General features: G+C 38.4%; 1 protein-coding gene across 1 annotated transcript in view; it reads right to left on the minus strand.

Moving 5' to 3' along the window:
- The window catches only part of LOC134538610 (F-box/LRR-repeat protein 16), a 182561-nt gene that overhangs the window by 105015 nt on the left and 63454 nt on the right, over positions 1 to 14092 (minus strand). The window contains exon 3 of the mRNA XM_063380040.1: positions 8480 to 8771. Within this exon, the coding sequence (XP_063236110.1) occupies positions 8480 to 8771 (292 nt within the window). The remainder of the gene's footprint in view (positions 1 to 8479; positions 8772 to 14092) is intronic.

The following is a 14092-nucleotide window of genomic DNA, read 5'->3' on the forward strand; positions in this document are numbered from 1 at the left end:
AAATCATATATTAGGTTTCCTGTGATGCATGTGATTAAATATAGGTTGGTTCGTAAGTTGGTATAAGTTAGGGAAGCTAATATTCGTAGAAACTGATTAAAAACACAATTTTAGAAATATTCAAAATATTTTATATGACTTTTTTTTTTGTGGGGCAAATACGCTTATTCTTAGTGAACTCTAGGATGGACTCAATAGTCATTTGCACTTTAGGGAAAACGTCGTATGTTGTTCATTGGCTGCTGACTTACGAGACGTCTCAGCTGCGTAAACAATGATTCGACCATTCCCTGGTTGAGACGTTTTCTCATTTGTCTCAGAGTTTTCCAGGTAAATTTTAAGTCAATAGCAGATGCAGTACCATGGTATAAGTATTTGAATTCTAGCCTATTGTGAAAGGAATCAGAAAATATTTCCAGTCTTTAAAATTTATAATCACAGAGCGATTTATAGAGACCAAAAATAAATTCGTTTTTCGATAGGATATAAAACAAACACGTATACCTTCATGCTGCTTCAGTGATTGGGCCAAAGTTTCTATGACGGACTCTGAGAGAATGAATAACCATCAAAATAAGAAGTATCGAATCACAATCAACGCAGGTGAAAGGTCTCACGAGTCTCTAATGAGTTCGCGTTTTCAATGACCTATAGGTAGAGACCCGTGCATTTCGCGGATTCATTTCGTGTTATGCTAAAATTCAAATAATTATACCTTAGTGCTGCTTCTGTCATTGGTTCTCTGTTAATCTGAAGGACTGAGGGCCAATTAGAGACCCTCACTCATAGAAATGTCGAATCACAGGCCACCCAGTCGAGACGACTCACAAGTCAACAGCCAATGAACAGTTGGCATTTGCCCGAGTGTGTAGAGGATATTGGAGTCTATCCTGAAGGTCATTGAATCCGCGAAATTCACGGGTCTCTACCTATAGGTAGGGACCGGAAAAATTCGCGGGTTCAATGACTTGCAGGATGAACTCCATAGTTCTACGTACACTCGGTCAAATGCCACCTACTCATTGGCTGCTGTCTTGTGAGACGTCCCAACGTAGCAGCCTGTGATTCGATAAAGCTTTGGTTGGGTGTTTCTCATTGGCCCAGAGTCATCCAGGTGAGTTGTGAGCCAATAGCAGAGGCAGCACTAAGGTATAACTGTTTGAATTTTAGCATATCGCGAAATGAATTCGCGAATTTTTCCGGTCTCTACCTATAGGTAGAGACCGGAAAAATTCGCGAATTCATTTCGCGATAGGCTAAAATACAAATCGTTGTACCTCAGTGCTGCCTCTGCTATTGGATCACAACTCACCTGGATGACTCTGGGCCAATGAGAAAACACCCAACCAAAGCTTTATCGAATCACAGGCTGCTACGCTGGAACGTCTCACAAGACAGCGGCCAATGAGTGGGTGGCATTTGACCGAGTGTACGTAGAACTATGGAGTTCATCCTGCAGGTCATTGAACCCGCGAATTTTTCCGGTCCCTACCTATAGGATAGACTCCATGATCCTCTATGCACTCGGGAAAATTACATCTTCTCATTGGTTACTGACTCGTGACACCTGTTGATTGGGAGATACTCGTGATTCGATACTCCTTTTGTTGGAGGTTTTTTCTTCAACCCAGAGTCCTTCAGATAAAGTGAGGCCCGAAACACTGAAGCAGCAAATAGGCAAACGTATTTGTAATCTAGCCTATCACGAAAAGAGTCCAGGAATTATTTACGCCTCCACTATTAAGTAGGTATTATTTTCCCCCAGTACATAGAAAATTGTGGAGTCTATCCTAGAGGTTATTGAAATCACGAATTTTTCCAGTCACTAGAGATTTGTATTTTGTTGTAATTGTAAAAATTGTTTGTTATAATTTCATATAAGAAAATTTGTGAACTTACAGACGGCTGAGCAGGATGTTTTTTGAGCACCGTGTTGGCACTTTGCGACCGACAAGTTACTAACAACTTACGTACACACAGCTCTCTGAGGCAGCGGCCTTCATTTCTTCTCGATGGCTACATCAACGCAAAGTTCAAGGGTAAAAAGCAACAGACTCCAGTAGAGTTAGTTTTGCTTTTAGCGCGTTCTGAAAGATATTGCTAGAGACCAGGAAATTTCACGGATTCATTTGGTGTCGAGATAAAATTTTCAAACCTGTTCCCTCAAATGCATTCCTATTGGCTTATTTCTGGCTGCAGAAATACCCTTTCTTTGGAGTGGGTCGGCGTGATTCGGTCTCTCTACTGCTAACTGGTAGTTGATCGGTCCACAGTCCTAGAGGGGTTTGCCGAGAACAAATATTAAATTAATTGAAAAAGCTTACTTAATTGCAGTCTACCTTGTAGCCAAAGAGAATCTGTTAAATTTCTGTACCCTAGATATAGAGACCGGAAAAATTCGCAGATTCCTTTCGAGACAGGCTGGAATCCAAACTCGTTTAGCTTACTGCTGCGTCATGATTGGACCGCAATTTACCTGAAGGACTCTGAGCCAATGGCAAACACTCAACAAAAGAAGTATCGAATCATAAGAATCGCAGTAAACAGGTGTCCCGAGTCGGTAGCCAATGACCAGGTGATAGTTGCCCGAGTACATAGAGAATCGCGGAGTCTATCCTAGTGGTCATTGAAACCGCGAATTTTTCCGGTCCCTACCTAGATATTGAAAACATTATGAAACAACAAAAAAAGATATCTTACCAAAATTTAAGCTTTCCTTCATTTTACATCACTTTTATGCAAATCCAAGATTATTTAGTAATTTCCTTGGTTATCAAAGTATACTTTAAGCACTTATAGATTTACTTCATGTTTATCATTAGAGCCACGGAATTTTCGCGGATTCATTTAGTCGCAAGCTAGAATGCTAACCTCCACACTGTCGCACTGTGTTCATGATTGGACCGCAGTTATCTGGACACGCCCCTCTACGACCGTGAGCCAACGATGTCCAGCTAGGAGAGAAGTAAGTGAATCAGGTAGTGCCAAATAAGAAGGATAAATATGTTCTCGCTAAGAAATCAACCAATGGGAAATAAACATGGGTCGAGCACAACTATAACTTTGAATTCTATCCTGAGGCCAGAGGAATCCGCGAAATTTCCGGGACTCTATTTATCATTGGAATACGGTGCTCTTCACGATTATATTTAGGCAAGTTGAGTCCAGCCTGAAGTGAAATTAATCTGTAAAATAATATTGGCTCTATTTTCCTGTGACAGTATAGGGCTAGTCTTAATTCGACCAACAAACTTCCGTTCATCAGGTTCATCATGACCAAATAAGTTGAAAAACTCTATACCACTTCCCTAGGCTAGTAAACGTATTTGGGTTATTTACTTCAGCTAGAATTAAAACATATTTGCCTTCGTACTGCTTTAGTGATTGGACCACAGTTTATCTGATGGATTCTGAGACCATGAAGAACCAACAATTAAATAAGTTTAAAATCACTAGTGTCCTTGTTGGCAGGTCTCACAAGTTCGTAGCCAATGAGCAAGTATCATTTGTCCGAGTACATACAGGATTTTGAAGTCTATGTTTTCAACCTTCTTTTTTTCGTGATGAATCTGCAGCCAAAGTTGTCGGTCATATTCAGAATCACTGTATATATTGTTTAATTATTATTATTTTATTAGTTTTTAATTTTTTTGAGAATACTGTTTAACAGATGCCACAATTTTATTTATTATTCACTGAACAGAACGTATAAGATATAAAGAAATTAGTTATGGGTAGAGACCGGAAAAAGTCGCGGATTCATTCGGCGATAGGCTAGAAGTCAAATACATATATCTTTTAGGTGATTTTGCTATTGGCTTACTGTTCATCTGGACGCATCTCAACCAATTATAAACCCTCAACCAAAGAAGGATAGAATCACAGACAAACCAGCTGAGACGACTTACAAGTCGGAAGCCAATGAACAGGCGTTATTTGCCCGAGTGTACATGGGAATGTGCAGTCTATCCTGAAGGCCATTGGAACCGCGAATTTTTTCCGGTCTCTAGTTATGGGTCGAATCATAACTTTATCGTATCCGAATCTCTGATTCTAATACCAAAAAGTACTTCGAATATACCCTTAGAATCCTAATGTAGATCTCAAGGGTCCAAAATAAAACAATGTACAGTAAATGAAATATATTAACTATGATGTTAAAACATTTAACACTTTAAATGTTTTATCCACGGACAAAGTTTACAGAATATTTACATATGGTAATTTATTTATATAATTACACGTTTTAAGTATAATATCTTGGGGAATGGTAACAGGATAGATATAAAGGAAACAAAATTTAGGCTACCCATTAAAATTCAACGGTCGTCAGTGTATATTGTTTTTTATTTTACTTTTCTTTTCTTAGAATCTTCTTCCTCGACTATCTAATCATTCGAATACCAAAGATTTTATGGTGTTTGAGGATTTTAGGATTTTATTGTCCCGTCCATAAATTTTTTCTTTTTTTATGAAACTGCAATATCGGGTCGTACGCGCGCCTGGTCCTCACTGGTTGGTTTCAAAAAATGACATCCGGCCTTCGGAAAGAGCGAAATAGGTCATCGCTGACGCCAAAAAATGTGATCCAAATATCGGTGCTTCGGTGACAAGCGAGCAGAAGCGTTGTCTCGCTGAGCCGCCTCGCCATTTGTCCAACAGCAGGCCAATCAGCCTGTGGCTAGCGACGCGGGGTTGGGGGGGGGGGGGGAGTTGCGCCGGTGTTAATTAATAACGATTGCGCGCGCGCAATGTCTGGACGCCGCACGCGGAGTGATATCGCCCTTTTGTCTCGCGTGTGAATTGAACTAACTCCACCGTCGCCGGACACACACACACGCCTAGGATCTTCTGCCCCTCGACCGAACACGGGGCGGAATCGTTTTGTTTCGACGGAATATACGCCCTGTAGCTGTAGCAAAGTGGCGTAAGAGGGTACGTCCCGTTCCAGGTAATTGATTTTTTTTTTTTTTTAAGTTTTACGTGGTTACACTTTACTGTAGACCTTATTATATTGGCTGAATTTCAACAAAATGAAAAAGAAAATGAATTAGGCTATGTAGTCCATACTTTATTCTATAATTAGCTGGCAAGTTGAATTTTTTAAAAATGTTTATGCATTATGGTAGTGGCTACTGCGTGGTGTTTTTCAAATTTCTTTCAGAAAAATAAATTTAATTTTATTTAACCTTTCAAAATCGTAAAAATTCTGAGGATTTTAAAAAGCTAGATAAAATTAAATATATCCCACCTATATTGGAAACAAATTAAACTACATCACATAGTAACCAGTAAAATTGACTTTAAACCAAAAAGTTCCAGTTTTAATTCCCATTTCATTCTCCTTGTACCTACTGCACAAATATGTTAAAAATGCAACTTCACTGAATAAAAAAAGAAGTCGGAAAATCTAACCGCGTGGAAAAAAAATTAAAATTAAATAATGACCTGGATAGGAACATGTACACATGAGGTTCGTCAACGGTTTTTATTGTATGACTGGTATCAAATACTTCGTTTCCTCAAGCAGGCGAATTATTATTAGGTGCGTGTATTTTTCGCGAAACAATCTGAGCGCTCGTTAGACTTCAATGAAGTTTACCCGCTCCAACAGTTTGTAAGTTTTGTTTGGCGGCCGTCTGCAAGAGAAGCCATCGCCTCCTCTGACCAGGCCAGCCATCCTGTGCTGACCGTAGACAGGTACCATAGAGAAACTCAACCAATCACGAAACACAGACGACGCTGCAATGTTTTAACACACAGCTACTCTAGAAATCTTTTCGCGAAAATTACATGCCTTTAATAATAATATATCGAGCGAACTTAATTAACCACGCAATGAGGTCAACTTTAAAACAAAACTCTGCTCTAATTCTAACTCTCTTACCAGTTTATAATATGGACAGGTTATAGGTTATATGAACTTTTCTTACAAAGTCTGGCATCCAAGTGTTAGAAAATATTAACACTAAAAATCCTCAATTATATAGCTTTTAACAAATCCTCGAAATTTTATTAATACCATACTTTCATTAAATTTAAGGTAAATCATATTTTATGTGCTATTTATAAATATTTTGGCTCGAAAATTCGTTGTGTCCAAACATTTTTCTCAACAGGAATTAAAACCTCATATTCTTATTCCTCAGAAATTGATATTTACTCTGTTCAGCGAACAAATTAAATCATATAACTTATAGATTTTCCAAACATTTTAACGACTTCATAAATATTTTCAATTTTAATTGGTTAAACTTTCTGGTCAAGGATGTGACATAAAACTTAGTCATAATTAGGGACTGGAAAAATTCGCCGGATAGACTCCACAGTCCTCTATACACTCACGCAAATAGCACATGCTCATTGGCTGCACATGTGAGAACTTATCAAATGGGAAGCCTGTGATTCGTCAATCTATTGGTTGAGGAATTATAATTGACCAGAGACATCCAGAAGAACTGTCAGCCAATTGCAGGAGCAACACAAAGTAATATGTGTTTTGATTCTAGCCTATCGCGAAATAAATACATGAATTTGTCCGGTCACTAGACATAATAGTTTTTTAAAAATGTTGCATGTTATTTATTAACATACGAGCTGAAGTGAAGAGCGTTGCCCGGGATAAACACATCATAATATAAGGAACATCACTACAATGTTTCAAGTCTGTAGGACATACACCTGAAAAACGGGAAATTTCGGTTTTAAAGTCCCATTGATTGCACAATCTTCGGTGCATTAAGGACTATGCGTCAGAAAAACAAGAACGCCAGTCTTGAACATCATCTTGTGGGAAGTCAGGTAACCCCTAGACAAGACGTGACGGACGCAACAAACGATAGCGCGTTACAAATCCAAGGCAACGCCATCTATTGACGAAGTTCTAAACTAAACTGTTATCAGCGCCTTTAGTTCTCTATCAGCCGCGAGCTTCACTAAGCGGATGGGTTTCGCCGAGGATAAGGATAGGAAGTTGCCAGATCTTACTATATGACCGTGTGGCGGACATAGAGAAATAACACAAACTCGCTTGTTGTGTGTCTATGACCTACCTCCTATGATTTTCTATAATAAAACTGAATTTAATTCTTTTTTCACTCCCTTAGGGATGTAATTTCATAGTTATATGTAGTCTATGCCACTATCCGGCCCATAAACTATCTTCCTATATGCAAAAATTCATATCGTACCGTAGATACGTTGCGGCGCGATAGAAGGACAAATAAATATACTAACACACTTTCGCACTTAAAATATTAGTATTTAGTATTTTTTCTTCCAAAATATGAGTTATGTGAGTGCGCGTATGTCTTATATATGTAATTTTTTATTATTTTTATATGTGTTTGTCACCTTTAATGTGTAATGTTAGCAAATTTGCACTCAAAATCCGTAATAAATAAAATATCTACCCTGAAAAAATACATATGTAATCATGTGTGCATATGAGATTTTTAAAGATTTTAATACAAGTGCCTAAAAAGTAATTTAAGCATTGAAAAATCGTTTCCTCTAGGAACGGTCACATTTAGTTATTTAAGTTAGAGTGCTTAAGAATTAACATTAAGAATGAGTCTTATCCTTAACATATGACTATATGTGCACTCTTTACAAGGTGTAATGGTATTAAAGGTTTTCATTAATTTTTCATTGATGTGCATTAATGTTTAAGTGAATTTAATATTCGTTGCTACTGTATCAGTGAAGTTCACTAATTTGGTATTCATGAAAACTGAAAGTATCTTGCTGATTAAGGCTCACCGATGAAGACAACGTTCATTCACAGAATTGGGTAATTTTTTAAAATATAATTTAGCAATACCTAATAATTTTCCAGTGGACGGTGACGTTAAATGATTTAAAAAGTGCAGTGTTCGTAAAAAATAGGAAACGACTCTCTTTGGCTATACTAGGAGTTTCCCCCCCCCCCCTTGCATTATTAGTGTTTATTTTTTACTGATTTTCCAATGAATTTCACTGATTTGAAAACTGAAGAACTGAAGTTATAGTAAGACAGAACGCCTCAACTCACCGAAGTAGACGACGCGCGAAAGTCACGGGTCGTTACCACAACGCCGAACGTACAATAGCGCCGAATAACATAACGCCGAATGACAAATTGACCGCAACGCCGACAGATATAAAACTGCTGTCTACCACAACGCCGAAATACAGTAACGCCGAAACAAATGTTGCGGCAGGAGGGGGGGGGGTGGCACAGGAGCAAAATGAAAAACAACTGAATGAATTTGTGTGCTAACCTCACCTAACCTAACCTTTTTGGCAGTCCTGTAATGACATTTTTCGGCGTTGTGGTACACAGTTTTCTAGCTGTCGGCGTTGTAGTCAATTTGGCATTCGGCGTTATGGTTTTCGGCGTTATTGCACGTTTGGCGTTGTGGTATTTCGGCGTTGTGGTGCGTCCCCGAAAGCCACTGGTTCGCGGGACTGTGAAGTGTGAGGCGGGAGGAGGACTCACCGATGTTGACGACGCCGTGGTTGGTGAGCTCCCAGCACGACTGCAGCCGCAGGATGCTGAGCGAGCTGCTCTGCTTGGGCGAGAAGTAGCCGAGCGCGGCGTCGGTGACATGGTAGGCCTGCAGCGAGAACTCGTAGAGCGAGGGCAGCAGCTGCGCCACGGCGCCCACCGCCTCGTCCGCCACGTTGATGCAGTCGGCCAGCGTCAGCGACACGATGCGCGGCGTCAGGCAGGCCCACAGGCCCGCCTCCGTCACCTCGTTGCAGCCGGCCAGCTCCAGCTCGAACAGCGCCTGTCGATACCAATCGATACCACAGAGTGTCAGTCGTGTAGACCTGTTCACATCGTGTCTTGATACCATAGAGTGTCAGTCGTGTAGACACGTTCACAGCATGTATCGATACATAGAGTCAGTCGTGCAGACCTGTTCATATCGTGTCTCGATACCATAGTGTCAGTCGTGTAGACACGTTCACTTTGAATATCGATACCATAGAGTGTCAGTCGTGCAGAGACGTTCACAGCGTGTATCGATACATAGAGTGTCAGTCGTGTAGACACGTTCACAGCGTGTATCGATACATAGTGTGTCAGTCGTGTAGACACGTCCACAGCGTGTCTTGATACCATAGAGTGTCAGTCGTGTAGATACGTTCACAGCGTGTCTTAATACAATAGACTGTCAGTCGTGTAGACACGTTCACAGTGCGTATAGATACCATAGAGTGTCAGTCGTGTAGACACGTTCACAGCGTGTATCGATACAATAGAGTGTCACACGTGTAGACCCGTTAACATTGTGTCTCGATACCATAGAGTAAGTCGTGTAGACCTGTTCACATTACACATCGGAACAATTAGAGAATAAGACAAAATTAATTAGATAGATTAGTTTCAGAATTATGTACTTGTTATTAACATTATGAGATATGGCGTCTTTAGGACAGCTCTCCAGACACGAAACTATACGGGAATAGTTCTCTAGAATAGTGAATGGTCTCCCCGAACTCTACAAGCCATGTATTAAATTAAATCACGTTGTGGCACTAACTTCCCCAACTGAACGCCATCGCTACCAACAGACTTAAGGAATAGACAACAGCACACACACATACACACACACTTCCCCACTACCCCACTACCCCATGACATCACCAATATAAAGTAATTTTCATTTATGGGGCATTAGACGCTACTTGTAGCTCGCATCGCTGCTGAAAACATATTTTGTCTGGTATTGGTTTTGGCCAAGTTAACACCGTCTCATATGGACAGATGATCACTTGAAAAGGGAAAGGGTGTCTCAATGAAACTTGAAAACTGCAGTAAAATCTTTCAGTGTCAATTAAAGAGTGAAGTTTAATCCTTGGACAGACAGAAACTTAGCCCGAATGCTTGTCTTCTCTAGCTGGGGGACAAAATTTTACCCACAGAATATCATAAAATTCCGAATTATTATTTTTCTTTTTGCTGTCCAGAGTCGTCAAACAAGCTTTCATGTGTTGTTTGGTTAAATGTTGCAGCTACGTTTTGAATAGTTTTATATAAGGCGGTGACATGAAATATTTTTGTATTCTTAAAGGTTTTTCATTTGTCTGATCACCTATTTCTGTGTGTCGGATCCCCGGATTATTTTGACCAGTATAACTCTACGTTGCTTATAATTCTGAGGCAAAAAAAAATTACGTCAACTCTGGAGAGAGAAAAAAAGGTGGCGTGTGTTTGTGTCTTAAAGTGAAGACAAAAAAGAGAAGTCAAATTACATACTAGACCGTTGTCATTTTTAAATATTTGTAACCAGACTGTGTATAGGTTGGACTCCAGTGACAAGGACATTCAGAAGTGCGCCCCAACCTTACACGCCACCAAGACGGCGGAATTTGCCATAAAAAACTGCGGAGAGGAAATTAGATCAACCAGACCTGATGGGAGACCTGCCAGGGGGCAGTGATGGGCATATTTGTGTCCGTGAATACAAATGTACGATTATTTTCGCAAAAAAATATATATAGTCTCTGAATGCGAATATGAATATATTCGTATTTACAGGCGTGAATACGAATATATTCGTATTTGCAGGTGTGAATACAAATACAATTGTGTTCATGTTTTCGTTTGAATATTCGTAATCGCATATTGAGGAATAGGAATACACGAATAAAATACGTATTAATGTTCTAGTATTCATTTTCGTCAATATGTACAAATACAGTGAAACATCGTTTATCAGGCCATCGTTTATGAAGATCTCCGGATAAAACGTATCATATTTGTAGATATTTTATTTAGTATTCACATAAAAGTGAAAATTGTATTCTACATTTAAGCAAACAAAGACGGTTAGCACACGATAATATTTTTGACTGTGCTTCATTAAACACCATACATGTTTGAAACAGAAGAAGGTGTCGAATTATTTCTAAAGAAATGATGTGATAATTTAATTTTATATTTTTTTAATGCCTTGTAAACAAAGTAACTTTGTTACAAAATATTTTTTTTTTTAAATTTATTTTTTTCATCTGCTTATCTGAGTATTTTCTTATTACCCATATTACCTGAATTATCCGGATTTTTTATTGTCCTGACTGCCTTTGGTCCTAGTTAGTCCGGACAAACGAGGTCTATCTATATTCAAATTCGCGTATTCATTTTCGCCAATCGGTGAAAACGCGAATTCACCACTTTCTTTAATATTTACACTGTTTTCTCGAGCTCTAGACCATAATTTTGGGTACTTCCCAACACCCTGGAAGAAAACTTATGGTTTACACTTCATAGGTCTATCGTTTACCCTCTACCTAAAAAATGCATTTAAATAATTTTAAAAAAATATTTGAAAAATTGCAATAATAATAATATACTGTTACCTCTTAGAGAAAAGGATATTACACACAAATGTGACATATCATTATGTAGCATAACCAAAAATAAACGCGTATAAAATTTGATATTAATCAGTGCCTTTAAAATATATAAACACATAAAAGTTAAGTCGATTTTTGACCTTTTAAAAAAAAGTAAAAAATAATTAATATGACAATAGTATGTACATAGTTCTACACAAATAAAACACCAAAATACAATTGTATCAACGTGTTATGCTGCTTTAGTTGGAAAGAAATTATTTTATCAAGTGCTTCATAAAATAAAATACAAACAAAAAACTTTAACATTTTAAGAAAAAATTAATTTGCTGAAAGGTTGTAGTTAGTTATAAAAACTATATGAGAATTTTTTTATGAAACTAGAATTTGTTTTGTTACAACAAATCGAATAGGTTTATGTAATAACTAGAGTATTATGATAAAAGATATCCTTACATTTTGAAACAATTAAATAGAGTACCAAATATGTGTCTTAAATTATTTCATTAAAATATATTCTATGCCAACTTCTTACAAACATATTTAAATAACTTTTTTTTCGCTTTCATATAGTACACTTAACTCACTCATGAGTTGAACGAAATTAGCTTGCAACGTAACGCATTTTTGTTTTTGTAATTGTTCATCACTAAGTCGAATGAATTATTGTTGCATAGGATAAAAGCCTTTCTACCTGAGAACTTGATGGTTATGGTGTGTTGGACCTCCTGAATGCTTGTAGTATTGTTGGGTAACGTTGGAGCATTTCGCAGCCTGTGTGAGCGTCGTGAAATACTCGGTCCATAACCAAAGCAGCTTGATTTTTGGTATTTTTTTTTTTTTTTAAAGAAGGACCGCGATGACTTTGTGTCCTTTCCAAAGTCAAAAAATTCATGTTCGGAAGGTCCTGCATCCATCTGAACGCTGTCACTGACTTAGATCGATAAAACCACTGGTTTTAATATAAAATGTTAGTAGTATATAATAGGGCAAACTGGCCTTGGGGCTAGGATTGATGGTGGGTTCATTTACCGACCATCATGACGTCACAACGGCAATCTTGGATGATCTTGACCTTTACATTGGACCTTAACATATGACCTTAACCTTAGACCTCAGTCGTCATCTTGAATTCCACCATCTTGAAATCGAACATCCCACTCCCCGAACGTTGAACTTTTCATTACACTCGCCATATTGGGTGTGTATGATATCATATTTGCACTTTTCGTTACGGTCACCATCTTAGATTCTATAACGTGGCAATTTTCGTTACAGTGGCCATCTTGGATTCTATAACATAGCCATTTTTAATACGGTCGCCATATTAAATCCTAATGTCACAGCCACCATCTTAGATCTGATAAAACCACCACTTAAATTCGATTCTGACGTCATGTACGCCATATTGTTGTCGTCGTCTGCTGGAAGCCGCCATCTTGGATAACATCACGACCGCCATCTTTATATTTTTCTGTTTCGCTGGAGGCCACCATCTTGGACACCGACATATTTGTTTCTGTTATTTGTTCCTAGAGAGCGCCAGCATAGCTCTATCTCGTGCTCGTAAAGTCGATATTCCATTACCTGATAATGTCGTTGTGGTCCTTAACGACATATTAGATTTAATTTTTCATACAAAATACATTAGAACCGGGGTGATCCGAACCATGACATCTCGGACCTCTGAGTGTAAAATATAGGTACGCCTTTAACCGAGAATTAAATTAGGTATATATAAAACACACATATTCGGACTTATAAATCTGGTTTTTAATTTACTGTATATAATGTAGTAAATTTAAAACTGTGTACGCGATATTCAATTTTCGGCTCGCGGTAGCTGGCAAAATGCAGGCTTCCTCCGTTCATCGCACTGGAGAGCTGTCCCAGATCTCGCGCTGGCCAATGAAAACAGAGAGTGCGAGCCATCGAAAACAAGCACTCTCCAAGCTCAACATTTCGTACATCGAGCTGGCTTTGCGCTCAAAAGAGTCATCTCCCTAGAAGTGAAGTGCTAAAGGCTTTGGACCACCGCTCACTTCCAAGAATACGGAATTTACAAGCAGGGCATCCGTCCTATTGATGTGTACAGTTCTGAGAATCCCGAAACAACAGTAAAGTACGTTCTGCCTAGGCCTGATTATAAGAGGGATGATTTCTCCAACTGTTTGTTCGTGTGTGCAACTATTATCGCCTTACCGACTCTGTCCGGCGAAATAAGCTTGCATAGTTCTTGAGCGGGCCAATCAGAACACAGCGGTTTATTTTACAAAATAGCTGTGATTCGTCGAAGAAAATTATTATATCATGCCACACAGGGTTTTTCCCCCCCTTAAAAATACAAAATTTCGCGATGAGTGAAAAATCTTTACATAGAAAACAATTTAAAGGGAAATCAAGATTACGTTTCAATTAAAGCCAGGTGACGATTCGGACTATTGTTTAATGGAAAATAAAATATATATTGTACTTGTCCAGTAGTTGTAATATTTACCATCATCAATCAACTTTATATATGTACATATATATATTAGTGCTACATGTATATTACTCCTACATGCAAAAACTACTGAGCTGCTATATCTGAAATTTGGCATGAACAGAGTTTTGATATTGGGAAATATCATAATATTAATTTTGTTTTCTAATTTTTTCACCGTTTGAATATGGTGAGCGTTCTAATGGCTTGAGGCGCCCAACAGTTTGTTGTTTCTTGACGACATTTAGTGTTCTTGCGGCATTT

Source organism: Bacillus rossius, chromosome 13 (genome assembly GCF_032445375.1).
Source record: "Bacillus rossius redtenbacheri isolate Brsri chromosome 13, Brsri_v3, whole genome shotgun sequence".
NCBI classification, from domain to species: domain Eukaryota; kingdom Metazoa; phylum Arthropoda; class Insecta; order Phasmatodea; family Bacillidae; genus Bacillus; species Bacillus rossius.